This window comes from Malus sylvestris, chromosome 8 (genome assembly GCF_916048215.2).
Source record: "Malus sylvestris chromosome 8, drMalSylv7.2, whole genome shotgun sequence".
NCBI lineage: Eukaryota > Viridiplantae > Streptophyta > Magnoliopsida > Rosales > Rosaceae > Malus > Malus sylvestris.
The window spans coordinates 5,641,803-5,668,316 of NC_062267.1; the positions used below are offsets into that span (position 1 = coordinate 5,641,803).

General features: G+C 37.4%; 5 protein-coding genes across 6 annotated transcripts; all 5 read left to right on the plus strand.

Annotated features, from left to right (window-relative positions):
• Positions 1-2,882: 2,882 nt before the first annotated feature.
• On the plus strand, positions 2,883-5,349 carry LOC126633317 (serine/threonine-protein kinase RIPK-like). The gene is made up of 6 exons (XM_050303894.1): positions 2,883-3,085; positions 3,360-3,760; positions 4,030-4,165; positions 4,253-4,392; positions 4,614-4,737; positions 4,825-5,349. The coding sequence occupies exons 2-6, from the start codon at positions 3,362-3,364 to the stop codon at positions 5,259-5,261; spliced, it is 1,236 nt and encodes a 411-aa protein (XP_050159851.1). The 5' UTR covers positions 2,883-3,085; positions 3,360-3,361; the 3' UTR covers positions 5,262-5,349.
• A 3,152-nt stretch (positions 5,350-8,501) lies between these two features.
• On the plus strand, positions 8,502-12,041 carry LOC126633321 (G-protein coupled receptor 1-like). The gene is made up of 9 exons (XM_050303902.1): positions 8,502-8,851; positions 9,220-9,251; positions 9,356-9,525; positions 9,721-9,815; positions 10,474-10,575; positions 10,672-10,728; positions 10,924-11,067; positions 11,211-11,281; positions 11,431-12,041. Exons 1-9 carry the CDS (start codon positions 8,669-8,671, stop codon positions 11,534-11,536), a joined length of 960 nt encoding a protein of 319 aa, XP_050159859.1. The 5' UTR covers positions 8,502-8,668; the 3' UTR covers positions 11,537-12,041.
• Positions 12,042-12,726: 685 nt separating this feature from the next.
• On the plus strand, positions 12,727-14,869 carry LOC126633323 (uncharacterized). Its single transcript, XM_050303905.1, has 3 exons — positions 12,727-13,051; positions 14,018-14,176; positions 14,349-14,869. The coding sequence occupies exons 1-3, from the start codon at positions 12,785-12,787 to the stop codon at positions 14,715-14,717; spliced, it is 795 nt and encodes a 264-aa protein (XP_050159862.1). The 5' UTR covers positions 12,727-12,784; the 3' UTR covers positions 14,718-14,869.
• A 3,508-nt stretch (positions 14,870-18,377) lies between these two features.
• On the plus strand, positions 18,378-20,224 carry LOC126633320 (probable protein phosphatase 2C 72). Of its 2 annotated transcripts, none has more exons than XM_050303900.1 (5): positions 18,378-18,548; positions 18,691-19,035; positions 19,200-19,314; positions 19,637-19,860; positions 19,980-20,224. In XM_050303900.1, the coding sequence occupies exons 1-5, from the start codon at positions 18,378-18,380 to the stop codon at positions 20,157-20,159; spliced, it is 1,035 nt and encodes a 344-aa protein (XP_050159857.1). In that variant the 3' UTR covers positions 20,160-20,224. The 2 variants fall into 2 exon arrangements, with proteins under 2 accessions (XP_050159857.1, XP_050159858.1); XM_050303901.1 differs by having other exon boundaries at positions 19,961-20,085.
• Positions 20,225-22,542: 2,318 nt separating this feature from the next.
• On the plus strand, positions 22,543-26,246 carry LOC126632258 (vacuolar-processing enzyme-like). The gene is made up of 9 exons (XM_050302576.1): positions 22,543-22,827; positions 23,615-23,779; positions 23,869-24,025; positions 24,433-24,521; positions 24,594-24,793; positions 24,927-24,975; positions 25,160-25,369; positions 25,488-25,694; positions 25,798-26,246. Exons 1-9 carry the CDS (start codon positions 22,603-22,605, stop codon positions 25,978-25,980), a joined length of 1,485 nt encoding a protein of 494 aa, XP_050158533.1. The 5' UTR covers positions 22,543-22,602; the 3' UTR covers positions 25,981-26,246.
• The last annotated feature ends 268 nt before the right edge of the window (positions 26,247-26,514 follow it).

Sequence of the window (26,514 nt, forward strand, 5' to 3'; positions counted from 1 at the left end):
GGCTGACTGAATGATAGAGACAAGTGAGCCATAGTTGGGTCGGGTATAAGTCCATTGGGCCAAACAAAAGTTTGAACTGTTCTTTGCAATAATTTTAGAAATTTTACCGGTGCGATGGTAAAACAATTTTATTGGGTTGGTGCTTTATTTAAGGAAATTTTAACAAAACATTTTTGATATTGTTCACTTTTAACAAAAATTACATTTTTACTTTAAAAAATCACTACTGGTACTATTCACTTACATCACCTTTTTGTCATTTTGATTAAAACTCAAAGTTTTTAAGTCATTTTCATTAGTTTTCCTTTTATTTAATCGCATGTGATTTTGATAGATTCTAACATTTTTATAGTGCTTAAAAAGCGTTGTTGCCATTTAGTATTACGATTTAATGGTATTCCTTTTCACTTATAAGTGAGAGGTCTTAGGTTCGATGATCGCCAAATGCGAATTTGAAACACATTATTGTTAGCTCATTGTGAGGCTAAGCGCACACATTCCCTTTAGTGTAGATAATCTCGTTTGTTCAAAAAATAAAATAAAAAATAAAAAAATACGTTTTATGCCTTCTAGATGATTTGAAATATTTTTGGATTTGATGATTGGTGGTTAATTTTTGAATAGGTGAGAAATTAAATTCCTCAAGGTTATATGATAATTTGGAAATCACATGAGATGAAAGTAAAGGTCATTACGAGTCTGTTGCATTTTTTAAATTAATATTTGGAGCACAAAACAAATGGTCATTTGTCACGGTGGTGGAAAGGTATTGTGGCGTTGCATGACGGAGTGAGTTCAAATTCAGTCGGTGGCTAATCTAACATCTAACATCATACAAGTGCAATATCCGTCGGTGGCTAATCTAACAAAATATATCGTTTGACCAAAAAAAAATGTTTGGAGCCTGAATAAGTTTTGAGTGAATTTTTGGATTTAACAGATGATGAGTGGTTGATTTCTACGTGCCAACAGCTGGAAACGCTGTTGGGGGTATTATTGGGAATTGAATCCGCTCTGGACCTTAGTGTCTGGAGCCTAAGGATCAACTTATATGGGCCGCATAAATTGAATCCAACGGTCTTCATTAACTTATTTTGTTTGCCCACCAAACACAAACCAACAACTTTGGTTTCTTTTACACTAAGTTGCATCCTAGATGAATTGATCCTTAGGTTCCGGACACTAAGGTCCGGAGTGAATCCAATTCCGTATTATTGTACTAAGATGACACGTGGCAAGTGTGATCAAACAAAGAGAAATCAGAATTTTTCTCTTTGTCTTGCCACTTGGCATTGACAAGCCACCATTGGACTGAAGAGAAAAGTACAAGGAGAAGAAGGTGGATCATATCAGATGGAAATAAGACCATGGGACGTCATTGCATGTACTTTACTATATAGTTAGGAACAAGTCGTTTTATTTTATTTTTTTTTTTTTTTGACATTTAATTGATAATATAATGTGTGACAAACTAAGATCTAAATGTGGTTGACACATGGCAACAACCCACCCATGACTTAATTCTGTCTCGAAAGAATTTGGGTTTCAGTAATATGGCACCTACTACAACTTTGAATTCGTATATAGTGATGGAAAAAGCAAGGAGAGAGGGATCAAAGGAAGGTTTTGACCATATTAAAGGGAAAATCAAAACCGATATTGCACGCAAGGAACTTAGTTATACCGCGATTCAAATCGTTCAATTTTGTGTGGAGCGATCATGAGTCAACTTATTATATGAATATTTTGCGCGTGATTAGTTTCGGATAATAAAATTTTAAGTACCTCGTAATAAAGTTTGCATGGATTGAATTATGTATGATTGATTCTAGTATTTTATTATTTGTAAAAGTAGAACATCGTTTTTTTAGATCATAACTATTATCATTCTTGCAACTAGTTTAATAATTTTTCGATGTAATTTTGCTGCTCATGAGGTGGCTTCGTTTGCTACCAAGCATGGCGATGAGTTTCCTTGGGATGAGATTAGCCCGGATTTTTTATTTAATATTTTTGCAGCAGATATAAACCTTGCCATTTGGCTGTAATAAATTTCTATCTTTTCGACAAAAAAAAAAAACGTTGATTTGTATTATTTAGGTTTGGGATAATTAATTTTAATGTAGAATCTACTATTTTTTTTTTTTTTTGTTCTTTATGAGTGAGTAAACGCATGATATGTCAAAAAGAGAATTATATAAACCTCAGATACTCATTCCCTACACGTAAACATGTCCCAAACGTAATATGCTCATAACTAATTAAACTGTCATTTTTCAAAGCATGCGCGAGGAGTTTGGTAAAATTCCCATGAATTTGAACGCTAATAGTTGCAGGTAGATTGATTTGTTCACCCCCTTCCCTCCCTTTTGACTATGACATCTTCGGCACCTTCCAGTTTTTACCAGCTTCATCAATTCGCATGCATGACTCGACTCTGACTGACTACGAGACATATACGTATAACGTATTAGACTTGTAGATGACATGCATCATATTATTAATCTGTAAATTAAGCAATCTCGACATGCTTGAAGGTAATTAAGTACTCAGACATTTTTAAATTCCTGCATGCATGCCAATCCTTATCTGATCTTGACGTGCTAACACCTTATTAACCTAAATAATTCAGCACTGCCAAACTGACCTACCCCGCAAGGCATGATAATTAAATTTAAAAACGAAAAAAAAGTATAATCCCATGGATTTTAGGTTAGAGTGGATGTGATACCGCTATGCACTCGAACTCGTTCTTTATCTTAGAGATCGCTTGTATTAGAAGTATAACTCCATAGAGTCTTTTATATATATCAAGTAATACGTATAACTCCATGTATAGTTTGTATGAATTTCCAAATCCTATAAAATCTATTGCTATTAAAATCTTCCTAAATCTTAGGTTGACTACAACCCTAAACATTGCCAGTTTATTATTGGAATTTTGGAAATTACACCCCTAAACATTGCCAGTTTTATATTCTGGAAATTAGGACTTTTTAAAACTGGACCACTTGTTTGGTGCTGATGTAGTCTGTAAAGCTGGTTTCTCAATTTGCTAATGGAGTCTGGTGTACAAGTCAAAGAGGTAGGCAAGTGATTAGCCGTCCCTAAAAGGCTACAAAGCAGCACATGGTTTGGTAGAATTGTTACATATAGAATATATAATCCCCTGTATAAATTCTAATTATTTATATAAGGATATGCATGCATAGATATATACATAAACATATACATATATATATATATATATATATATATATTTGTGTGTGTATATATAATAGCAGCCTTCACGTTCGTATAACAACTTCCTCATCAATACAACAAATTAATTAATCTCCAAATCTTTTTTTTCCCTCAAGATATGACTAGAACGAAAATCCTCACATGGAAATGCATTATCCTAGGCTGTTACAAGAGCACTACAGATCCAGAGAGCCGCCTGCCGCAGCCAGTTCTAAAGCAAACCCCTTTGCTGCAGCCGAGAGTCTCCATCTCGGATGTAAGCGATGATCCGAGCTCGACTCTCTTCGCAGACGATCTCTCCAACCCCCTCATCGGCCTCAACCTTCACGTGTTTTCGCTCGTGGAGCTTGGAATTGTCACAAGAAATTTTTCACGTAGTCGTCTACTCGGGGAAGGTGGGTTTGGACCAGTGTTCAAAGGGTTTGTTGGTGACAAGCTTAGGCCTGGATTGAAGGCTCAGCCCGTGGCTGTCAAGCTGTTGGACTTGGATGGTTTGCAAGGCCACAAAGAATGGCTGGTGTGTTTCCTACATGTGTATATATATTTCACGTCTAAAATGATTTTTGCACTCTTATTTTCTTCTCCATCCTTCTTTCTTTTTTCTTAATTGTATGATTGAATAAAATGAAGGAAAATAACAAAAAAAAAAAAAGGGGGAGGAGAGTGTTGATCAAGGAGAAATTGAGAATGTGAAAATCACTACGCTTGAATGTTTGAATTTTAAATGACCATAATGGCCTTCTTCAGTTAAATGGCATTGCATTTTTTTTTTCTCTTTGTTTGTAGGCAGAGATTATATATCTTGGGCAACTGAGGCATCCAAATCTTGTGAAGCTGATTGGATATTGTTGTGAAGACGAGCAAAGGCTTCTAGTTTATGAATACATGGCAGGAGGAAGCTTAGAAAATCAACTCTTCAGAAGTGAGTTGTTTTTCCATTTTTTCTTGAAAAAACTTGTGTTCATTAATCAGCTGCAAAGTTTGTTCAACAAGTACTATAAAAATGCAGGTTATTCCACTCCTCTGTCGTGGTCGAAAAGAATGAAAATCGCCATTGGGGCAGCGAAGGGCCTTGCATTCCTCCATGAAGCAGATCACAAGCCTGTCATAATCCGAGATTTCAAGACTTCAAACATTCTGCTGGAATCTGTATGTTCTTTCGGAACTCCCTTACATTTTGCTGATGTATATGTGATCTTTGTCACTTCTTTTTTCATGCTACATAAGTCTAAAAAAGTCCAAAACAACTAAGCAATAATCGAACGTGACTCTATCATCATGAGTAATAGGATGCAAACATTCAGGAGACTCATTCAAAAACTGCAAAATAGTTGTAAGATTGAATTTGAATTAATTTGTCCCCCTTCCAGGATCATACAGCTAAACTTTCAGATTTCGGGTTAGCAAAGGACGGTCCAGAAGGAGAAGACACACATGTAACAACACGTAGAATAGGGACACAGGGGTATGCAGACCCTGAATACATCATGACTGGTAAGCCAATCAAGTTTAGTACTTAATTAGTTGTTTAGACTCTCATTAGTCATAAACTAATCAAGTTTAGTACTTAATTGATTAAAGGTTGCTTGACGACCAAGAGTGATGTCTATAGTTTTGGAGTTGTTCTACTAGAGCTATTGACAGGTAAACGGTGCATAGATAATAGCCGTCCCAAACGCGAACAGAACCTTGTGGAGTGGGCAAAACCTCGCCTGAAGGACCCCAGAAAGCTCGACCAGATTATAGACCAGATGATGGAGGGACAGTATTCAACACGAGGGGCTCGAAAGGCGGCTGCATTGGCTTACAGTTGCTTGAGCCACAATCCAAAGCAAAGGCCTAGGATGAGTGATGCGGTTGTGATCTTGGAGGGTCTTCAGGACTTCAATGAAGGGTTAGTTGTTAGGCCATTTGTTTATGTAGCACCAAATGATGAGGATAGTAATAGTAGCATCAAAACCATTGTAACAACATCTCCAAATGAGATGTCAAATTTAAAACATGAAAATGATATTTGATGGCTTAGAGAATCTCCAAAGGAGAAGTCAAAAAGTCTGTATCAGAAATAACAACAAAAAAAGCAGCTTCAATGTTTTATAACCGAAATGCCAATTCCTACGTAACATGACAAGGATTGACATCAAAGGTGGTTGCTGTCAAATTTGACAGAAACTCCAAATCTATTTTTAGTGGTTAATAAATGTCTTTTTTTACCATTTTTATCATTATTTTTTGTTCTAGAAAGATTTATTACAATTGTAAAAATTAAATAATGCAATAAATAATAGTTAAATAATATATCGGGTGGAGAACACAATTAAAAAAAAGTGCCACATAAGCCTTCAAATTTAAATTTTATATTTAAAATTTGACATCTCCTTTGAAAATGTTCTTATCTGGCAATTTGACATTTGCCCCACCCGATATGTTAAATAATAATGTGATTCTATAATATTTTTCATCTTTTTGTGCTGTTCAATTATTGAGACAATCAATCTAATGCATGGAATACACAACAATATTTATTATATAGTTCATCACATTTATTAAAAATTTGTTAAATGAATTTGATAGCAGAAGGTTTTGTTTTCAATTGGTTTTGCGCTACGTAAGAAACTGAAGGCTTGGTTGGAGAAAGTTTGCTGCTATTTTTTACTGTCACATGTCTATGTGGCAGCTTTGACATTTCATTTAAAATTGCTCAAACAAGTGAGACAAAAAATTTAACAAAAATAATAATAATTGCATTGATTGAGAGAAAAAGAAAGGAATTCAAGTTTTCAAAGTAATATTGTAATTTGCAGAGAACATTGTTTGGTTTTTACGGGTAAGGAACTACATTTTTTCCTGACCTGCAACTTACAAGTTGAAATGTACACTAAAGCGACTCTTTAAAGTACAAAAATTAAAGTTTATTACTCGTGTCAAACGAACATTTTGACTTCTTATCTATAATGAGTCATTCTTAATGACTTACAAATTATTAATCGACGTGTACTAAAATGATTCATTAAAAACATAAAATAAAAAGTTTATGCACTCCTATCAAAATAAATACTGCTTGGCTTCTTTCGTGTAATTCTTCATGACCTACAAATCACAAACTGACATAAATAAACACCGTAATCGCTCGCTAAAACTACGAGAAAAGTTTATGCACACGTGTCAAACTGTGATTCACTGTAGGAAGAAATGTCATTTTTGTTCACAAACTAAAATAATGATATCATGTCGACTAATGATCCAGGATTAAAAAAAAAGGAAACACTTGAGAATAGACCAATACCTAATCACATATATCTTAATCAAGGCAGATTCCCCAAGTTCCAAACAAAATATTTTACAAGAGAAGAACGCAGACCCCTCCTTTTCTGATTACGTCCTCACAGTAATCTCAGGAATTTCCACAACTGCCCCACCGATTCCTCGCTAGGGAATAGTATCCTCTCTCCGGATTCATTTCATTCGGATCTTTTAATCATGTCCGTTCAACTGAAAATCGAATTGTCAGGATTTAATTCTTTGTCCACCTTTACCTTCATTTTCTCTCATTCATCTTCTTCCATCTTCACCTTCTCCTGTTTACCTTCTTCCTTGTTCACCTTCTCTTGCTCATCTTCTTCCCCATCTCTCTCTTCAGCTCCAAAATTAAAAGATTTGAAAGATCCGGATGGAAGGAATACGGAGAGAATCCAGTCCCTGGCTACCTTGAAAACTATCCTTCCCAAAGAGGAGCCTAACTTCAATATTTTTTAATATTCACCATAATAAAATTATAAATTAAATGAGAATGTCTTTTTCTGGATGTTCCTTTTGTGTATAATTAAGTTAACAGTGAAAAAATTAGTTAGAAATTATTAGGGGTTTCTTTCAGGAGAGAATATACTTTGAGGACTAAATTGAAGAACTGGTTAACTACCACCACTTGACGTGAGATAAAAGCATATGACACTTCTTTGAAAAAAGTTTCACATGATGGGTTATATATTCCCTTTCAGAAGTCTAAAATGGTGAAATTTTGGACTCGTTTAAATGCTTTTTTTTTAGTAGAAAACATTTCTGTTCATAATCATTTTAAAAGAACTCACTAAAAGTGTTTATTAAAAATTCAATAGGCGATTTTGGATACAACAAAATGTTTTTCATGGAGAAGTATCTAATGGGCAATTTTTTTTCAGAAATATAAGTGCTTTTAGATTTATGTCAAAAGCAATTCGAAAGTGTTTTTAGTCTTTCCAAAGCAATCTCAAATAAGGTTATTAGAAGTGGTTATGCATGGAGCCTTTTACCCACACGGACCATGCTTTTGTTAGAAGCGTTTGTGGTAAAAGCACATGGATGCTTCTCTAAAAAGTTTTCAAAAGTGCTTTCCATCTTTAACTTTTTTTTGTTAAACAAATCATAAACATTTCAGTTTTAAATAAATGATCAAATTCAAAAGTGATTCATGCGCATAACTATTACTTCTTGTATGAAACATTTTAATTAAAATCTAAAGCATTTTTCATAAAAGTGATTTTAGTCATTTCAAAATTATCGAAACAAGTTCTTAACTTCCTGAAAGCAAATCTCAAAAGTCATTAGAAGTGGTTATGCATGAAGCTTTTTACCCACACCATGCTTTTTTGGAAGAGCTTGCGGTACAAGCACGTCGATGCTCATCTTAAAAGTATTGAAAAGTGCTTTCCACCTTTAACCTTTTTTATTAAACATAAACATTTTTGTTTTATAAAAAATTTTTTAATCATTTTAAAACCACTCTTAAATAGACCACAAGCATAAACACAATACAATCGCCAAAAATACAAAACAAGTTTGTGCATATTCTCATAATCTCATTAAACTAAAAGTTGCAATAGCTTATGATAATGACTTGATAAATAAACTAAATTACATTGTACTATTCAGTCAAATAAATATCCACTAGTGGTTAAGGACGAATTTCACGCTCGTATTTCACATGACACGTTCGATCTTGGCACTGGTGAATCACACGATGATGACGAGAAAGAGGCTGAAATGCCTCTGAGTCTTTTTGGTGCCTAAAAAACTAGATTGTCGTGGTAAAGCCACCAACTAATCATTTTTTTCAATAAAAATAAATAAATGATCAAATTCATATGCATATAGTTTAATTTATGAAAGCAGCCCAAAATGGTCACAACAAAATTCAAATTGACACATTTGCCCACATGAATCATATTGCATACAAATCGACAGCAGTCTAAAATTGTAATTAAACATGTAAACAACACAAACTCCTTCGCCTGTAAGATTCGAACGCACGCCGAACCATAAAGCGACCACTGCCGTCAAAACACGAAACGGAGCGTTTTGAAGTTTCTGTACCGACAAATTCAGAGACTGAGGGAGGGCCAGTATTCGAGACTGTATTGGCGTGATCGGAAGAGAGTGGGTGAAGAAAATGGCGACGACGGGGCAAGTCGCCGGAGGTCTGACGGCGTACGATCGCCACGTCTTGATGGCAGTAAACGCCGGAGCGGCGAGCCTATCGTTCGTTGGGTCGGGGTTCATCGTCCTCTGCTACGTCCTCTTCAAAGAGCTCCGCAAGTTCTCCTTCAAGCTCGTCTTCTACCTCGCGCTCTCCGTACGAATTCTTTCTCTCTCTCTCTCTCTAGAATTTGCTGAAAATAATAGGAATTGATTGCGTTGTTAAATCTAATTGCCGGTGACGTGGTGTGTTCTGTATCTGGAAACTTGTAAAAACTCGAAAATTGAAACAAAATATATAGAAATTAGCATTTAATTTGATATAGAATCGCTAGAAAATGTGAAGCTCTTAGCTTTAGATAGTGGATTTACCTTGATGACTTGAGCCTGAAGGATTCGGGATAAATTTTCGGAAAATTTAGGGTTTAGGGCTTTGTTGTTCTCCAGTTTTTAACTTAAATTTTGAGTAAAATAGAAGCAGAAAAGAAAAACCAACTTTAATGTTATTGCTATTTTGGAATGCAGGATATGCTTTGTAGCTTCTTCAGCATGGTTGGGTAAGCTCAATTTTCTCTCCCAGACAAGTGCATTTAGATAATGTAACAGTTTTTATCTGATTCGGGTTCAAAGTGATTAGAAAGTAAGTTGCTTTCGTGCGCAGGGATCCATCGAGAGGATTTTTCTGTTACTCGCACGGCTATAGCACTCATTTCTTCTGTGTAGCGTCTTTCTTATGGACTACCACGATTGCTTTTACACTCCACCGTACGGTTGTTAGACACAAAACTGATGTTGAAGATATGGAGGCAATGTTTCATTTGTATGTTTGGGGTATGACTTTGTTATCTGTTAATGAAAGATCTCTCATTTTACTTTCAGTGATGCAGAGTTAGCTTCTTTTTTTTCTGAATGATTGATTCTGATTTCGTTTTTGGATTTCGATCTTCGTAATGCATCATGCTATTAGTTATATTTAATTTGTGAAGCGCATTAGAGTTCAGTTGCTTCTTTTTTTCCTCTTCACAGGAACTTCATTAGTTGTGACGGTTGTGCGCTCTATTGGTAATAACCACAGCCACCTGGGTACATGGTGTTGGTCACAATCAGGGCGTAGTGGAAAGGTAAAACATACTACTTATTGGTTGAAATGTTTTAGTTTTCCAGACTGTAGGATCTACAATTCTTCTGCAAATTACAACAACTCCTTGAACCTCGTTTTTGGTTGTTTGGTTATTACTGTAGTGCAACGTGCTTGTATAAAAAGATAGAGGGGAAGTGAGGAGTTTTATGATGTCTGGGAGAATATTTTTAATGTCAAACCTGCTGTCATCAATAATGTATTGATTGATTTGTTGGTCAGATACCATAACTTTGGATTAAACATGTAATAACTGATGATAATGGGGTAAAATCTGTGCCCCACTCGTGGTAGTAACTGTATTAACAACAATATCTGTACTTAGACCAAAATTGATCATGAAGATTTATTAATGTTTTTATGTGTGGTTCTTTGCATCTTAATAGTTGCATTTCATCAATTCTCAATATTTGTACTACTTATAGATTCTAATTTCTATAGTAACCTGTATCTTTACAACCTTACATACAATAACAAAACTAATAATTCATTTATGTAATACCTTGCAAGTGTAAGCATCGTTTGTATTAAAACTACCTCGTCATTGTTGTGCAATTCCCCCATTTGGATTTCTGACTATAGCCGCCTGATGTATTTAAGTTTTCTTTACTGCACTCTAATTTTCCCACCCATTTTTACAGGCACTTCACCTCATAACATTTTATATGCCACTCTGGGGTGCAATTCTTTACAATGGTTTTACATACTTTCAAGTGATAAGCATGCTGAAGAATGCAAGACGTGTATGTATTCCCGGTATCATTTCTTTTTTTTCAAAAACATAATTTCCTATTGCTTTTACACTTGTTGAGATCGTAGTTCTGGTTTGGAAATTATAGATGGCAGCTGGCATGTCAGACCGGGCTTACCAATCAGATGCTAGAGCAGACATGAAGGTATATTGTGCTGCAACTGATTTCCTAGGGTCAGACTCAGACTGTGTTCCCATATATAGAGGCATAGAAATCCGTAAAAATCTATATTTATTTATCCCTTTTTTTGTAGTCTTATGTTTCGTGTATGTTAGATCATTTAAATGTACATCCAATAGCGGTTCATCTTAATTGTTTTCCATTGCTTTCATTCAACAGGCTTTGAACCGGTGGGGGTACTATCCGCTCATCCTGATAGGATCATGGGCTTTTGGCACAATCAACCGCATTCATGACTTTATTGAACCAAGTCATAAAATATTTTGGCTCTCAGTTCTTGATGTCGGGACAGCTGCACTCATGGTAACTTACTAATTTTGTATGGCAAAGTGGGCATTTCGTGTTTCGAAGAACATTGTTCATGTATAATTGACGGCTACTTTACTAGTTTTTATTTATTTATTTTTATCGTCCTGATAAGACATCTATTACTTTCATACTTATAGGGCTTGTTCAATTCAATAGCTTATGGCTTGAACTCCTCAGTGCGACGGGCAATATATGAAAGATTGGATTTGTAAGTCACAGTTGCTTTGTGTTTTTTCCAATTATCAACCTCTTAATAGTTGAAGAACAGATTTTACTGTGATCACTGTTGTAGAGTTTTCATTATCGGGTTTAGGATGCAGTATTCTTAACTAAATGGTTGTGTTTGGAAACCATTAGGTTTTGGCCAGACAGGCTTAAAAGATGGTTCCCCAACAGTTCAAAGTTTAGGAACCAAGAGCAAGAGAGTGAACTAGTGGCGCTGAAAATTGAAGATCAGCACTAGCAAGTTGGACATATTTGACTTGCCGATTTTTTCAACATTGTCCCATTAACTTAACTGAGCGTGGAATGAACGGAAGAGGTACACAGCGATGCACATCAGTGAAGGGTCGATTGCTCTCCTCCTCTCCATGGCAATTCCGAGGTGACTAACATCTTCAAATTCTACTTGTTCCATATTGAGACTGATTGAAATTGTTGTGGTAGATGTATCCGTAGATGGGTTGGTTCGAGTAGAACTTCGTGTAGAAGTTGTGATTATATGCAAAGCTGGATTCGTCAAGGTGTACAATTTACCTGTAGAGAAAAGTCTTGATTGATCTTTGATTAGGAATTGTCCCAAACTTTTCACTGTTATTGTCATGTATTCGGATTCCGACCGACGCCAATCCAAAAATTGGACGATTCAAATTTGAAGTCTGAAATTCCGAAATCAAGAACGGAAATGAAATGTATCTGAAAATTCAGAAAAAAATTGAATTCCAAAATTACGATTTTCTGGTTAGAAATTTTTTGAAGTGGAATTGTATTTCTGATTCAACCCGGCCGGAAATGCCTATAAACTCCGGTTGTGCGTTGTTAGTTTCGGATGAGGATTCTCTGCATGTTTTTTGGGGTGCATGATTATGCAAGGTTTTTAATCTCAGCCATTAAAACTCATTAGACGGTTCAGATTGCACCAACATGTTAATTTCTGATGCTATTTCTCACATCTTTTTTTACTTTCTACACGTCCGTATTAATTTATGCCATTTGATCGTTTTCTATTCATTCTATTTGACAAGCAAAAATTAAAAACTGAACTTGATATACCTAGTACCTACTTTGCTAAGACGAAAACCAAATTGTCCTCCCACGCTGCTTCCCTTAACTCGACGTGGTCTAACATCTTGCTTTCCTTGCCCATTCTTTTTCGAAATAATTCAATGTAATTTATGGTTTGTCGTTGACGACTCCTTCTCAGTGTGGCAAGAGATGGGTAAATGAAGTGCTACGTCAAAAAGAATAAAAATTAACTTGACGGTTAGACTAACAGATGGATCAATCGCGTAAAGATTGTAAATTAAGGGTTGCAAAGTGTTAGTTTTGTAAAGATAGTAACCAAAATTGTAACGGTTCAAAACTAAAAGGTGCAAACTGCAAAGTGTGATTATTCCAATTTTAATGGAATTCCGAAAATGCCCAGTGTTTTCGCAAAGCTTTCTCCTTTGCTTTCGTTTGGAAAGTTCAGGCGCACCGAGGTCTGAGAGAGATGGAGGGAATAGTAGAGGGGGGCGGATCGGGTGCGGGCAGATACACGCTGCGGCCGGAAAGGCTGAGCAACGAGGACATACTGTTCTGCATAGACGTTGACCCAGAGTCGATGGTGGAGATGAAGGCTGCGATGGGCCCGAACGGGCGACCCTTAACCCGATTGGACTCGATCAAGCAAGCCATACTTCTCTTCATCAACGCCAAGCTTACCATCAATCCGGAACACCGATTTGCTTTCGCCACTCTCGGAAAGGCCGCGTCTTGGGTAGGTTTTCTCTGTTTTTTCCGTCCTCTTTTGCTTGGTTTCTGTTTGGTTTCCGAGAAAATGTGCGATCAGGGGAAAAAGGGTTTTCTGGGTTTTGTGTATTTTTGAGTAATTAAGCTTCTGGAAACCATGATTGTTGCGTTGGGTGATTGTTTGGAGTCTTTCTGTGATATATAGCTTTATGGGTAGATTGAATTTATCAATTGTGTTATCGTTTATAGTTTGCTTGGCGGCCGAGAAAATGTAAGAAAATTCCGCGGCTTGTATTTTGGTTGCTGGATGAATGCAGGAAAATTAGTTTTCAATCATAATTTTGAAGCAACCCATCGTACAGAATTTGGTCATTTTGACTGAATGTGGGTGAGAAATCAATTCCTTCACTAACTTTTAACAAGAATCACTCAGATACCTTGTTGTAATCTTGTGTTTTCAATTCATAGGGCTAGGAAATCGGCGTTGAAAAGCCTTATCATCAGTTCTGTTGAATCAGATTTTTGGATACGAGCACATATGTCTCGGAAAAAGAAGTCCATCTGCCTCATGTTTCTTGCACATCATCCCAAATTTAGTGATAAATACTTGGGGATAATTTGTTTTCGATCAAAAAAACGTTTTCAATATTAGGAATTGATGAGAAACTATGTTTGAGGTCGCACTTGGTGCGATGGCAAGTGTCTTCGCCCATGAGCGGTAGGTTTCGGGTTCGAGACTTGGGAGCAGCCTCTCCATAAATGGGGGTAAGGCTAGCCGACATTCACCTCTCCCAGACCCTGCGTAAAGCGGGAGCCTTGTGCACTGGGTACGACCTTTATGAGAAACTATGTTTGCATATAGCTTTAGGCCAAAGTAAACCAAATTTCCTAAATTATCTATGCAATGTAAGCACACACTGTATTTGTCCCTTGTGTCTGTTGGTTTGCTTTAGGTTTCTGTAATTGATTTGGAACCTTTTGTTTCTGCACGAAGCTTCGAAGAGAGTTTAGCAGCGAAGTTGAGTCTGCTCATGCTGCACTACGGATACTCTCAGCCATTCCTTCTTCTGGTAATGTAGATCTTACCGGTCTATTTCGAATAGCATCTCATGAAGCAAAGAAATCTCGCGCTCAAAACAGAATTTTGAGGGTGGTAAGTAGCACTTCGCTTCATTGTTACCTGCTTTTTCATGTGTCGTCTATACCTATATGCTAATGCAGTCATGCAAATTTGTTACTTACCAAATGAGACTGATTATCCTATCCCTTACCGGACACTGAAATTTTATTTGTTGATTGCTAAAGCCTGACATGCTTGCCCTTAGGTTCTGATCTACTGTAGATCGTCTGTACGACCCCAAAATAATTGGCCAGTAAACCAGAAACTCTTCACCCTGGATGTTGTTTACCTTCATGACAAGCCTGGACCTGACAACTGTCCCCAGGAGGTCTACGATGCACTTGTGGATTCCCTGGAACATGTTAGCGAATTCGAGGGATACATCTTAGAGAGTGGACAGGGATTAACACGAGTCCTCTTCCGTCACATGTGTGTGCTGCTATCGCACCCTCAGCAGCGATGCCCGCAAGACCACCTGGACATACCCAAGGCTCTCACAAAACGGTTGCCGGCAGCAGACACAGTGAACGGTGAAGATAGTGTAACTGTATCCGGGGGCAAATCCGATCATTAGAAATTAGTTCTACAGAGGTCGTGTTGCTTCCGATCTTTAAATCCCGTATGTATGTAGTTTTAGTGTAGTTGGTTTGATCTTAATTGCATCTGTATGAACAAATTGTGAAATATTTATCATGGTATTTTGAATGGATTATATTATGAATCTCAGTGTTCATCTTAACCTATAATGTTTTCTGTTAAATATTGATAAGCCTTGTTACGATTCAATTTCTCACATAAATAACCTGATTGGAAGTTATTTTTTGTTTTCAAATCAGCAATATTCATTAAAAGACTTCAACAGTGTCATTTAGTACTAACGATCTAGTGGTATTATTTTTTTCATTTGTAAATTGGAGGTTTTAGATTCGATTTTTGTGAATAGCGAGATAGATATCAAATTATTATGATAAACTCATTCTATGACTTTAGCCGAATCTCCAACTTTACAGTGTAAATATAAAGTTGGAGATTCGGCTACACCATAGCAACCTGACAGCATAGGGTGGTTACTGAAATGAGTCTTAAGTAGGCTATCTGATCGGAGTGCATATGCGTAGGCACTCCATGTCACACCTAACCACTCTCCATTGAGATCCCATAAGTCACCAGTCAGATCCCAACTGCCAAATTCCAACTTCATTTGACGAGCTGTCAACGAACGATCTCCGCCCCGAACTCTGAGCAAACAGGTCTTGGAGGCCTAAAACAACGAGGCCGAGTACAAAGAAAGCGGTCATCTTCGGATTATTAGATTTATTCTGTAGTCAGGCTTTGGATCCATTTAGATCCGACATCCTAGTATACATAAATTCGCAGCTGCTTGTCAACCAGCTATCATGAACCCTCCGGGCGAAGCATGAACGAATGGCTACCTGAACTGGACTCAGCAGTGGAAGAACTCGCTCCAATGCAGCATTCGAGGGAAGGGGGCATTGATTGACCGTGGCACTCTGACCCTTCTGCACTTGTTGCAAACTGCTCTGAGCCATGCTTCTGACTTCAACTGCCCTAACACTTCAGGCAGCTGGCAAAGCACTCAAGAGATGAACTCTAATCGCCTATAAATAGGCCTCTCGACTCCTCAACAATACCGCAAACTCAACTCGACGAGACAAAACTAAGGCGTACAAAAACTACATAAAAAATTAAACATTCCGAAAATGAGGAAGTTGTAAGCTAATGTTTGCCATACAGAACTAAATTCTTGTAATACAACTCAGCGGCCACTTTGCTACTCTCACCACGGGACAAGTGTTCGAACCTCCTTGCTCTGAACAAATAAAATATGGAATTAAAAAGGAAAAAAGAAAAGAAAACAAAAGTAAGCCCTCTTCATGGTTTAATAATGCAACTAGATTGAAAAGGAGAAAACCTCGATAGGCTTTGAAACTGAAGCTTCTGGCAAAGAGAAAAGCTTGCTGGCCCCTTGGAGTTGGGTTAAAGGTTTTTCCCTTCGATATTAATCCCAAAAATACAAAATTAAAATAAATTGGTCAAAAGTCAATATATTAGTTAGCTAATTGAATAGCATCATGCAAACCCAAAATTCATTATCCATGTAATTATTTTAAGTAGAAGTCAACTTTAGAGGTATGTTCCTATTCACTCATTTTATCTTTGACATCTCTATAATTAGTTTTAATAATTCAATGAATTCTTAAATTATATAGTCAGATTCATATTATGACAACCCGTCCCTAATTTTACGATTTTATTAATTTTAAAAGAGAAAATTGACGAAAATGCCCTCAGAGGCGAGGATGTTGACTTTTGTTGACCAGCGTATTGTGAGATGTGTGAAACATTCTTTTAGCGTATCATTATAGTGCTTGTCACTACGAACGCATAGGCGCAAGCGGAATCGAATTTGGAGTTACGGAGGAGATTTTACGAAACTATGAAATATTGTGCCGTATTGAATTCTTGAGATATTACAAGCTATGGTAAGTACTTTCTTACTATACGTAGTATGTATATTTTAAAACTATACTTGTTTTACGACGAGGGGTTATTATGTTTTCGAAAAGGTTTTTACAACGCTTTATTTTCAGGCTCACTCACCCTTGTTTTTCGCCCCTCCAGGTTCTAGTAGTAGAGTTTTCGTATCGACGATGATTCTATACAAATCTTGGTATAAGTGTTACCTTCGATGGAATAATTCTCATCCTATTTCACTGTACTTTACTTATGTTCTGATATCACATGTGAAATGAGTTCATTCTCGCTCACTAGCACAGTCTTATATTTAGGCACTTTTAGGTTTAAATTAATACACATTTTCCACATCACTACACTTTATGGCTTCGTCACCTTCCAGGTGTCGGCCAACACAGCTCGATTCGGAGTCCAAGTGAACATTTCAAATCGGGGTGTGTCACATATGATATTCTCTTCGATTCTAAACAAATATGAGTAAGATGTCCGTTCTTAGATTGTAAGGTCAGATTTATATTATACGATTTTAGATTCATATGATATTCTCTTTGACTCAAAACAAGTTTGAATAAAAGTGTCCGTTTTTAGATTGTAAGGTCGGATTCATATGATATTCTTTTCGGTCATGAAAAACTTGAATAGAGAAATTCGTCTTAGTTTAAAAAATCTGCCGGCATGACATGTTTTGAAGTGTGCATGCTTGATTATATTACTTTTAATTATTGAAATGATGGAGTTTTATATCTATTTAATTGATTATTATATTCTTTTTAAAACTTGATCACCGGTTTTGATCTTCTTTTCTATGCACAAATTATTGGTCTATTTTTAATTGCAATTGCCAATCTCCCTTCTCTGTAAAGTGCTTATCAACGTATCAAGTTGTTCATGTCAACTCATTCCTTTCACTAGTGATTGTGGGGTTAACAAGGTTAACACCTAAACAAATTTGCAGGTTGTGCCTTGCGGGTCACTTATTCTTGTTCAACCATTTGACTCTTCACAATTAAATTATTATCGTATGTATTTGTAACTCATAATTTGACATATATGTATAAATAATTTACTACGCGAATAAACGAAGAAGTTTATGTTCACATGTCAAATTGTTTGTTAGAGAATGTAGAAATCGAATACAAAACCTCAAACATAGAAATAAAAATACTCTTAACCACTCGAGTCATAAGCTTGTCTAATCAGTTATCTTAGACCAAAATCAAAGTTAAAGCCATTATGAGTGGCAGTCCAAGTTGGTTAGCATTTTACAATGTTTGCATGTGAAAGTAATTGACTAACATATACTAAATTACTAACCCTAATTTGTTTATAGCAAGTTTAAAGTCTTTTCAACTTAAGTTGGGACATAGATCCTCTCCGGATTTTATCGTCCAAATTCTAAAGATAAGGCAATTCGGACCATTAAATTGAATCCAACAGTCTCATTAACTCATTTTATTGGTCTACCCTGCACAAATTAAGGGCTCCAATCTCCCATTTTTTCATCCTTAGACTAAAAATAGTAAGATCCGGAGAGAATACAAGTTCCCTTTCTTGTATATGAATATTGGGTTAGCACATAAAATAAACAGGTACACGCAAACCACTAAAATATACTCAATTAATTAATTTTAACTAATTAATTAGATTCAATAGATAATCATTCTGCTAAAATGTTGTTCCCTTTATATTCATAGGAAGATTTGATAAGTGGAAAATTGACCCCCATTTTCCATTTCTAATGGGACTCTGCATATCTTGTGCTTCTTCATCTCACAAAATTCAGGACGGCAATCGAACTTCAATGCCATACGAAGAGAACAATGATTCTAGTGGGATTCCTATGCTTGGTTCCCTTCATTCCATGGAAGGAAGCAAAGGAGTAAACCAAGATAGTGCCATGCTTTGCCAGGTTTGTTAATGCCGAACCGGTATAAATCCTCGTGTTTTTTTGTTGGTTCCAAAACCGAGCCAGTAAAAATCCCCGTGTTGTTATGTATACTTTTTTTTTTTTTTTGTATATTTATTGATCTCATATTTGACGCTTTGGATAGGGCTATGGGATGGAAGGTGAAGCTCTGTGTGGAGTTTTCGACGGGCATGGGAAATTCGGGCACCGGGTGAGTCAGTTGGTGAGAAGCAACCTTCCATCTCTTTTGCTGAACAAAATGAAAGCTCTTGATCATCAACGAGTCACTGCAGAAGCCGAGGTTGATGGTTCCCAAAACCCCGTCAGTTGCAAGGACAACGAACCAGAAGATTCAGAAACGAGCAAGAAGTTTCAGAAATGGAAAGAAGCATTTGTTAGCTCCTTCAGAGTTATGGACAAGGAGATTAAGCTTCAACAGAATTTGGACAACTCTTGCAGTGGAACCACTGCTGTTGTAGTTGTAAAACAGGTACGAAAAAACTACAGGAAATACGCACAAACAGAATCGGTTACAAACTTTTTAATCAAAAACATAACTCAGAAGACACTTTTTAATTCCTTATTTACGACTTGTTATCTGTTTAGCGTCCATCAGTTCTATTTTTGTGCGGATTTTAATATAAGAATCAACAGGGTGAGGATCTTTTTATAGCAAATCTGGGAGATTCAAGGGCAGTTCTAGGAACAATTACAGAGGACGGAATTAAGGCCATTCAATTGACCACTGATCTCAAGCCCGGTATATCTAGTAAGTTCTTTCATCCTTGCTAAGCTAAGCTACTTTCTTAGGTGCTTTTCTTGTAAGTGTTTTTTTTCCTTTTTTTCTCTATGTTTTATCTAAGAGGTCGCACTTAGTGCGATGGCAAGTGTCTTCGCCCATGAGCGGTAGGTCTCGGGTTCGAGACTTGGGAGCAGCCTCTCCATAAATGGGGGTAAGGTTAGCCAACATTCACCTCTCCCAGACCCTGCGTAAAGCCGGAGCCTTGTGCACTGGGTACGACCTTTCTCTATGTTTTATCTGACTGATGAATGTTTTTTATCTTTTTTTTTTTTTTTTTTTTTTAATGCAGGTGAAGCAGAACGAATAAGGGCATGTGGCGGTCGAGTGCTTGCACTAAAGCAAGAACCTAACATCCAGAGAGTGTGGCTGCCTCACGTTGACCTCCCGGGACTAGCCATGTCCCGAGCTTTCGGAGACTTTATACTCAAAGACCACGGCATCATTGCCACCCCAGATGTCTCCCACCACCGTCTCACTTCCAACGATCAGTTCGTTTTCCTTGCAACCGACGGGGTAAGGCCTGTCGAAAACATAACGTTTACTTGATAAGAGTTTTGGTGTTATGCAAGTAGGGCACCTTTACGTTCTCTGTGAACCGGGTTTTTTATCGCAGTTCTGTGCTTTGGTTTTAGGTTTGGGACGTGCTCAGCAACAGTGAAGTTGCGTCCATTGTGTGGGAGGCGGAGAGCGCACACGCAGCAGCGAGGGCGGTGACTGAGGCAGCTTCGGCGATGTGGAGGAAGAAGTTCCGTAACGCTAAGAGGGATGACTGCACTGTTGTTTGTTTGTTTTTGCAAGAAAATATTACCTGATCTTGTTGTGAATGTAAAGATACGAGTTTTTGAAGCAATCCCTTGTGATCTTGCGTACATTTTAATACGACACTAGCAAGTGGTGTATCTCTGGTTCAAACTCTCCCCTATTTAGTCATATGTTTCGATGTATCTTTCAGATGCACTAATAAATGATGTTGAAATGAATATGGAAGAAGACTCATTGAAATATTATTTTTAATCACAATATCGTAAGTTCGTAACGCCGAAATGGTTCAGTAAAACTCTTTCACGAGGGGAAGAACAATTCTATTGCCTCCAGGCCAACATAAACAAAGAGAATTCTCTGCATATGAAGCTCTTTTACTTTTCCCGTAGATTGGGCTCTTTTATCTTTCCCTTAGATTGGGCCTTTCCTGCTACAAAAGCCCAATGTGTGACATTCGTAGAGCATGATTATTACTAGTATTATTTTTACATATTTTTTTCTTCTCATTTTTCATACAAACGATAGTCTACAACAACAACAACAAAAAACATTTTCCCAATGATTTTTAACTGCACGATATACAATGAACAACTGTGATTGATTGATTTCCTGGACTGGATTCCCACAAAGAGGATCCGGAGAAGATCCTTTTCCTTTCATTGAATCCGTCCACACAGGATTATAACGAGGGGCCCATCTCCCATTGGCAGTCCGAGTTAAGAAGTCCAGAACAAATTGGAGTTGATGTGAATGGTGGAGCATGAAATATTGAATTAGAGAAAGGGCCAGCCAAGTGAGGCCCTGGGTGGGCCCCCTTTCATCCTATACTTGTTCTCCTTGAGCACGCAATTACGGAAAATGATCTTTGTCGGATCATTTTTCATAATCTCATAATTGTGTATATTCATTGTACATCATGTAACTATAAATCATTTAAAATTTAAAATTTAAAATTAAATATAAATTGTATTTAACGAAAAGTGACTGCACGATGTACGATGAACGGACACAATTATAGAATCCTTTGGATCCCCAGAAAAAGGATCCGGCGAGGATCATTTTCCCGCAATTATGTATAATCTTGTCTTCTACTTCATAAAATCTAGTACATAATTAAGTGATATTTTTGTATCATATCTCGAAATAAGTTTCATTTTTAAAAAGAAACAAAACAAAAAATTTGAGTTATATTTTTATGGATCGAAAGTGATGTAATGTTGTTTATCAAGGTTTAGTCGTTTGACATAAACGATATGTATGAGCAGAGAGGTAAATAGAATACAAAATTTCGAATACAGTGAAAGTAGAATTGTAACATCTCACATCGACCAAGAGAGAGGGGGTGATGTGCCTTATATGTACATGCCCACTTCTATATAACACGAGGCTTTTTGGGAATTCACTGATTTCGGATTCCATCATAACTCTGAAGTTAAGCGAGTTCGGGGCAAGAGCAATCCTTGGATGGATGACCCACAAGGAAGTTCTCGTTTGAGTTCCCAAAAACAAAACCGTGAGGGCGTGGCCAAAACTCAAAACGGACAATATCGTGCTACGGCAGCTAAATTTCAATAGGTAGGACACGGTTGCCCATTTTAGCATGAACAACAATACTAAACCATATCATGATTATTGAGCACTCATAATTGAAATGGTTAAAAACTTGGAAGTTTTAAATTCGACCATCCATCCTCTAGCACCCGTATAAAAGAACATTATAAATACCGGCCGAAAAACAATTGGAAATTACATGCTACGTAAACAAAATTGCAGCTTGAAATCACATCAATTTATGTTAAACTAATTCATAAATAATTTCGCAATTCAAGTCAAGACTTTATTACATTAGCTAAAATCTTGTGCTCCTCATTTGCACTTAAGTTTAAATCCGAACCTAAAAATTATAGATTACTTTGATGCACCATCATTTGTGTAAAATAAATATAGAAATATAGAAATAATTTAGGAATTTACAGTCGAATTATACGGGAATTCAGATTCTCTTTGTGAGATTTCAGATATTTGTAAATTGTGTCCGTTTATTGTCATCTTGCAATGATAAATTTTTTAAAAATATTTTTATTTAAAATTAACCACAAACAGTACTTAAAAAAAAAAAAACTAATCGCACAATATACAATTAACAAATACCATTTACAATTTCCAGAATCATCCGGAGAGAATCCTGTAGGATTATACGGCGCCAATGCTTGCAATTCCCGCAATATAATAACATGTTGGCGGTGGCGGGGGCGGGGGCGGGGGCGGTGGCGGGGCGGGGGGAAAAGATAAAAGCACGTATCCCCAGACGTTGCGCTGACGTGTACGTCCCAGATTGCACGAACTCCACAATCAAAGCGTTCTGATGGGGCCCGCAACTTGATCCTGAAAGTCTTATTGACACGGATAGGCCCACGTGATCACCAATAAATACCTACCCTTCAAACTTTCTCTCTACCAATCAGACGCCCCCAATTTTCACCGGAAACAGCCATGACTCGGTTGGCCAGCGCCCTCGTCCTCCTGTTCCTCGCCTCCGTCTCGGCTTCTGCAGCCGGTAGCCGGGACCTTAACGGAAACGTTTTGCGATTACCTTCGGAAGCTTCCAGATTCTTTGGGAGAGGCGATAACGCTCCCGATCAGGACGACGGCACCGTCGGGACCAGATGGGCTGTTCTGATCGCCGGCTCCAATGGATACTGGAATTACAGACATCAGGTTATAATCCCCATCCATATCAATCATATCATATTTCTTAATTTAGTTTTGAGTGAAATTTGAGGTAATTTTGGATTGTTTAATATCTGAATTTCTGTATTGGCAAGTTTATGATTGTATAATCTCGTTTAATTTGAGCTCGTGATTGTATAATATCGTTTAATTTGAGTTCATGATTGTATAATCTCGTTTAATTTGACTTTAAATGATCCAATTTCTGTTTATTTCGCCTTTTTGCTTTTGAATTTGTCAAATTTAATTTAGGAAAACTGAGTTTGTTATGGAAGTGGAACTAATACGAATTAAGCTCAAGCTTGATTCTTTCTTATTTTCCTTGAACACGTCGTGATTTGACATTGACCTTGGTTTATAGATAGCACAGAGCTTGAATTTACATGTGGAATTTGTTCTAGAACTAATATGAATCTCATCACCGTCCGAAAGAATCGAACTTTGACATAATCTTTAATTTGTAGGTAGCAAAGTATTAAATTTACATGTGGTAAAAATTTTCTCTCAGTTTGCGATTCGAATTTTTGTGTCAAAGGAAAAATTGATACTTTAGTGTCTATCGGCATGTCATGAATGTCGATAACTATGTTCTGGTGTTTGTATATCTTCTTGGCGCAAAACCAAGCGCAGTGGTGGGATATAGGATTCATACAGCCAACCCCACTTAGTGGGATAAGGCTTTGTTGTTGTCGTTGTTTGTATATATTCGAATGGAAGAAACCCATATTTCTTAATTGATATTCAGACTGACCTTTTTGTCTATTTATGTTCTTAGGCTGATATTTGTCATGCCTATCAACTACTGAAGAAAGGAGGGTTGAAAGATGAAAACATCGTTGTATTCATGTACGATGATATTGCTTACAATGAGGAGAACCCTAGGCAAGGAGTCATCATTAACAGCCCGCATGGGAGCGACGTTTACAAAGGAGTTCCAAAGGTCTGATACCTTCCCCCTTAGGTGTTCACTTAATTTTGAGTTGTTAGTTGTAAAAATTCCCCTCATGTCGGTCGATTTTCTTGTGGCAGGATTACACTGGGCAAGATGTTACTGTGAACAACTTTTTTGCTGCTATCCTTGGGAACAAATCTGCTCTTACAGGGGGTAGTGGGAAGGTTGTGGATAGTGGTCCAAATGATCATATTTTCATATACTATTCCGATCATGGTGGTCCTGGAGTTCTTGGTTAGTAGCTCTTGAGAAGCAACTTCTATAAATTTATTTGGCCTGCTTTAGGTGTTGTTTGTAAGGGCGATATTGGTGGATGGCTTATGCTAGTTTGGTAGAGCAATTACCCCAAACACTTTCATATGTATTGTGGATAGCATAGCGCTCCCACAAATACCACAACTTTTTGTGTAGCCTTCTACCCGTAAATTTAAAAATTGAAACTGATAGGTGAAGCATGGTAGGGGACTGCAGTGATTAGATTTAAAAATGGACATTGAAATATATGTTCAAGATTTAATAGTTTATCAATGTTGTTATGACTGTTATTTGTTGTGTTTGATTAGGAGATATCAAGTCTATGCATGAAAATACTGATATTCTTTTACCCGATCGCATATCTTATCTACTTACTCTTTCCCTAGGGATGCCGGCGACCAGTCCTTATATTTATGCCAACGATCTGATAGAAGTCCTGAAGAAGAAGCATGCTGCAGGAACCTATAAAAGCATGGTAAGTTATTAGTTCAACTGTAAATAGATGATGCATGTACCAATAGAGTTGGCCTAATTCTTGAAACTACAGGTATTTTATCTCGAAGCTTGTGAATCTGGAAGCATCTTCGAGGGCCTTCTTCCTGAAGGTTTGAATATCTTTGCAACCACTGCATCAAATGCAGAAGAGAGCAGTTGGGGGACGTACTGCCCTGGAGAGTATCCCAGTCCTCCTCCAGAATATGAAACCTGCTTGGGTGACTTGTATAGTGTTGCGTGGATGGAAGACAGGTATGAGAGCTAGAAATTTCGAAACTGTATCAGTTCCTTCCATTTGTTTTTTCTTTTTGAAACACACAAAGAAGCCATTCAAATTTCAGTTCTACTTATCACGTTGTGATTTGACATCTTAATTTGTGAACAGTGACATACACAACTTGAAGTCAGAAACCTTGCACCAGCAGTATGAACTGGTAAGAATTTGTCAGTCACTTGATAATTCAAGCAGACTGGCTGTTTATTGTTGTACACTTTCGATAAAAAAATAACCTGTACTCAGAGGATTTTTGAGTGTCTAGCCAATAAGTATCTGATAGCCTTCAACGTGTTTTTGCTAGTTGCTAATGGCAATTCTTTGGTTTCATTGTGATGGCCCAGGTTAAAACAAGGACAGCAAATGACAATTCTGGCTTTGGTTCTCATGTCATGCAATACGGCGATGTAGGGCTCAGCAAGAACAACCTCTTTGTGTACATGGGGACAAATCCTGCAAACGAGAACTTTACTTTTCTGGGCCAGAACTCCTTGAGGCCATCTTCAAAAGCTGTCAACCAGCGCGATGCTGATCTTGTTCATTTCTGGCATAAGGTTTAGTCTCTTTCACCCATGAATACTTCTCTTGCCCTCTCTGATAATTTGTATACTGGTCATGTTTAGGAAGATCTAATCCCCTTGGTTTCGTTTTCCTCTGCCTTTTTGGATGCAGTATAGCAAGGCTCCCGAAGGATCACCAAGGAAAGTTCAAGCTCAAAAGGAATTTGTTGAAGCAATGTCTCATAGAATGCACATAGATGAAACCATGAAGCTCATTGGGAAACTCCTGTTTGGAATTGAAAAAGGTCCAGAAGTTCTCAATGCTGTTCGACCAGCTGGCCAGCCGCTCGTTGATGACTGGGACTGCCTTAAGACAATGGTAACACTTCTGCTACTCGATATTTTTCAATGCTTTTAAAACCTGTCCAATTCTATAAGATTACACCAATTATTTGCCTTCATGATGGGACTTTGTCGTGCAGGTGAGGAGTTTTGAGACACATTGTGGATCCCTATCTCAATATGGAATGAAACACATGCGTTCCCTGGCAAACATCTGCAACGCCGGCATGACAAAGGAGCAGATGGCGGAGGCTTCAGCACAAGCCTGCGTCAGCGCCCCTTCTGGTCGCTGGAGCTCCCTGCACATGGGATTCAGTGCGTGATGCTTTCAAGTAGAATGTGGAATTTGAATAACCAATCTGTGGTCACAATCTATATGCAAAAAAGACATCTAAGGTTGCATTTCGATGATTGTTGTTTCGATTGCTTGGGTGTAACTTTGTAAATACCAACTCAAGGCTCATGCTCCTCGCCTGTACTGGATTGCTTTGTCATGGACGTACTTATAACTTGTAAGTAATATTTAGCACGTTTATGTATGAATCTATACCTGGTTGGTTATAAAAAGGTTTGCAATTTATCAGAGTAACTTACCCGATACAATCTTCCGTTCCCATCTCCTGTACTTAACATGATAAGTTCATCGGTTTTGTTTTGGCGTATCGTTTGATTTGGAGCTAAAAGTAAGTCACCAGCTTTATTTTGATTTGATTCGGACCTAAAGTTACGTCATTGTCTCATGAAATACCAGGGCTACATAAATGCACCCGATCCCCAAATTTCCTTCCTCAACTTGCTCCAACCTGTAGCTGCCGAAACGCTGTGGGTCCTACAAAGCACCATATACAAATTTGTCG

Excerpts from the sequence above, each read along its gene's own strand:
- LOC126633317 (XM_050303894.1), top strand. The coding sequence starts at position 3,362 with ATGACTAGAACGAAAATCCTCACATGGAAATGCATTATCCTAGGCTGT. Across the intron at positions 4,393-4,613 it reads CAAACATTCTGCTGGAATCT|GATCATACAGCTAAACTTTC; the intron begins GTATGTTCTTTC and ends TCCCCCTTCCAG. Across the intron at positions 4,738-4,824 it reads CCCTGAATACATCATGACTG|GTTGCTTGACGACCAAGAGT; the intron begins GTAAGCCAATCA and ends AATTGATTAAAG.
- LOC126633321 (XM_050303902.1), top strand. The coding sequence starts at position 8,669 with ATGGCGACGACGGGGCAAGTCGCCGGAGGTCTGACGGCGTACGATCGC. Across the intron at positions 9,816-10,473 it reads AATCAGGGCGTAGTGGAAAG|GCACTTCACCTCATAACATT; the intron begins GTAAAACATACT and ends CCATTTTTACAG. Across the intron at positions 10,729-10,923 it reads ATGCTAGAGCAGACATGAAG|GCTTTGAACCGGTGGGGGTA; the intron begins GTATATTGTGCT and ends TTCATTCAACAG.
- LOC126633323 (XM_050303905.1), top strand. The coding sequence starts at position 12,785 with ATGGAGGGAATAGTAGAGGGGGGCGGATCGGGTGCGGGCAGATACACG. Across the intron at positions 13,052-14,017 it reads TCGGAAAGGCCGCGTCTTGG|CTTCGAAGAGAGTTTAGCAG; the intron begins GTAGGTTTTCTC and ends TTCTGCACGAAG. Across the intron at positions 14,177-14,348 it reads AAAACAGAATTTTGAGGGTG|GTTCTGATCTACTGTAGATC; the intron begins GTAAGTAGCACT and ends GCTTGCCCTTAG.
- LOC126633320 (XM_050303900.1), top strand. The coding sequence starts at position 18,378 with ATGGGACTCTGCATATCTTGTGCTTCTTCATCTCACAAAATTCAGGAC. Across the intron at positions 18,549-18,690 it reads ATAGTGCCATGCTTTGCCAG|GGCTATGGGATGGAAGGTGA; the intron begins GTTTGTTAATGC and ends CGCTTTGGATAG. Across the intron at positions 19,036-19,199 it reads CTGTTGTAGTTGTAAAACAG|GGTGAGGATCTTTTTATAGC; the intron begins GTACGAAAAAAC and ends AAGAATCAACAG.
- LOC126632258 (XM_050302576.1), top strand. The coding sequence starts at position 22,603 with ATGACTCGGTTGGCCAGCGCCCTCGTCCTCCTGTTCCTCGCCTCCGTC. Across the intron at positions 23,780-23,868 it reads TTTACAAAGGAGTTCCAAAG|GATTACACTGGGCAAGATGT; the intron begins GTCTGATACCTT and ends TTCTTGTGGCAG. Across the intron at positions 24,026-24,432 it reads TGGTGGTCCTGGAGTTCTTG|GGATGCCGGCGACCAGTCCT; the intron begins GTTAGTAGCTCT and ends CTCTTTCCCTAG.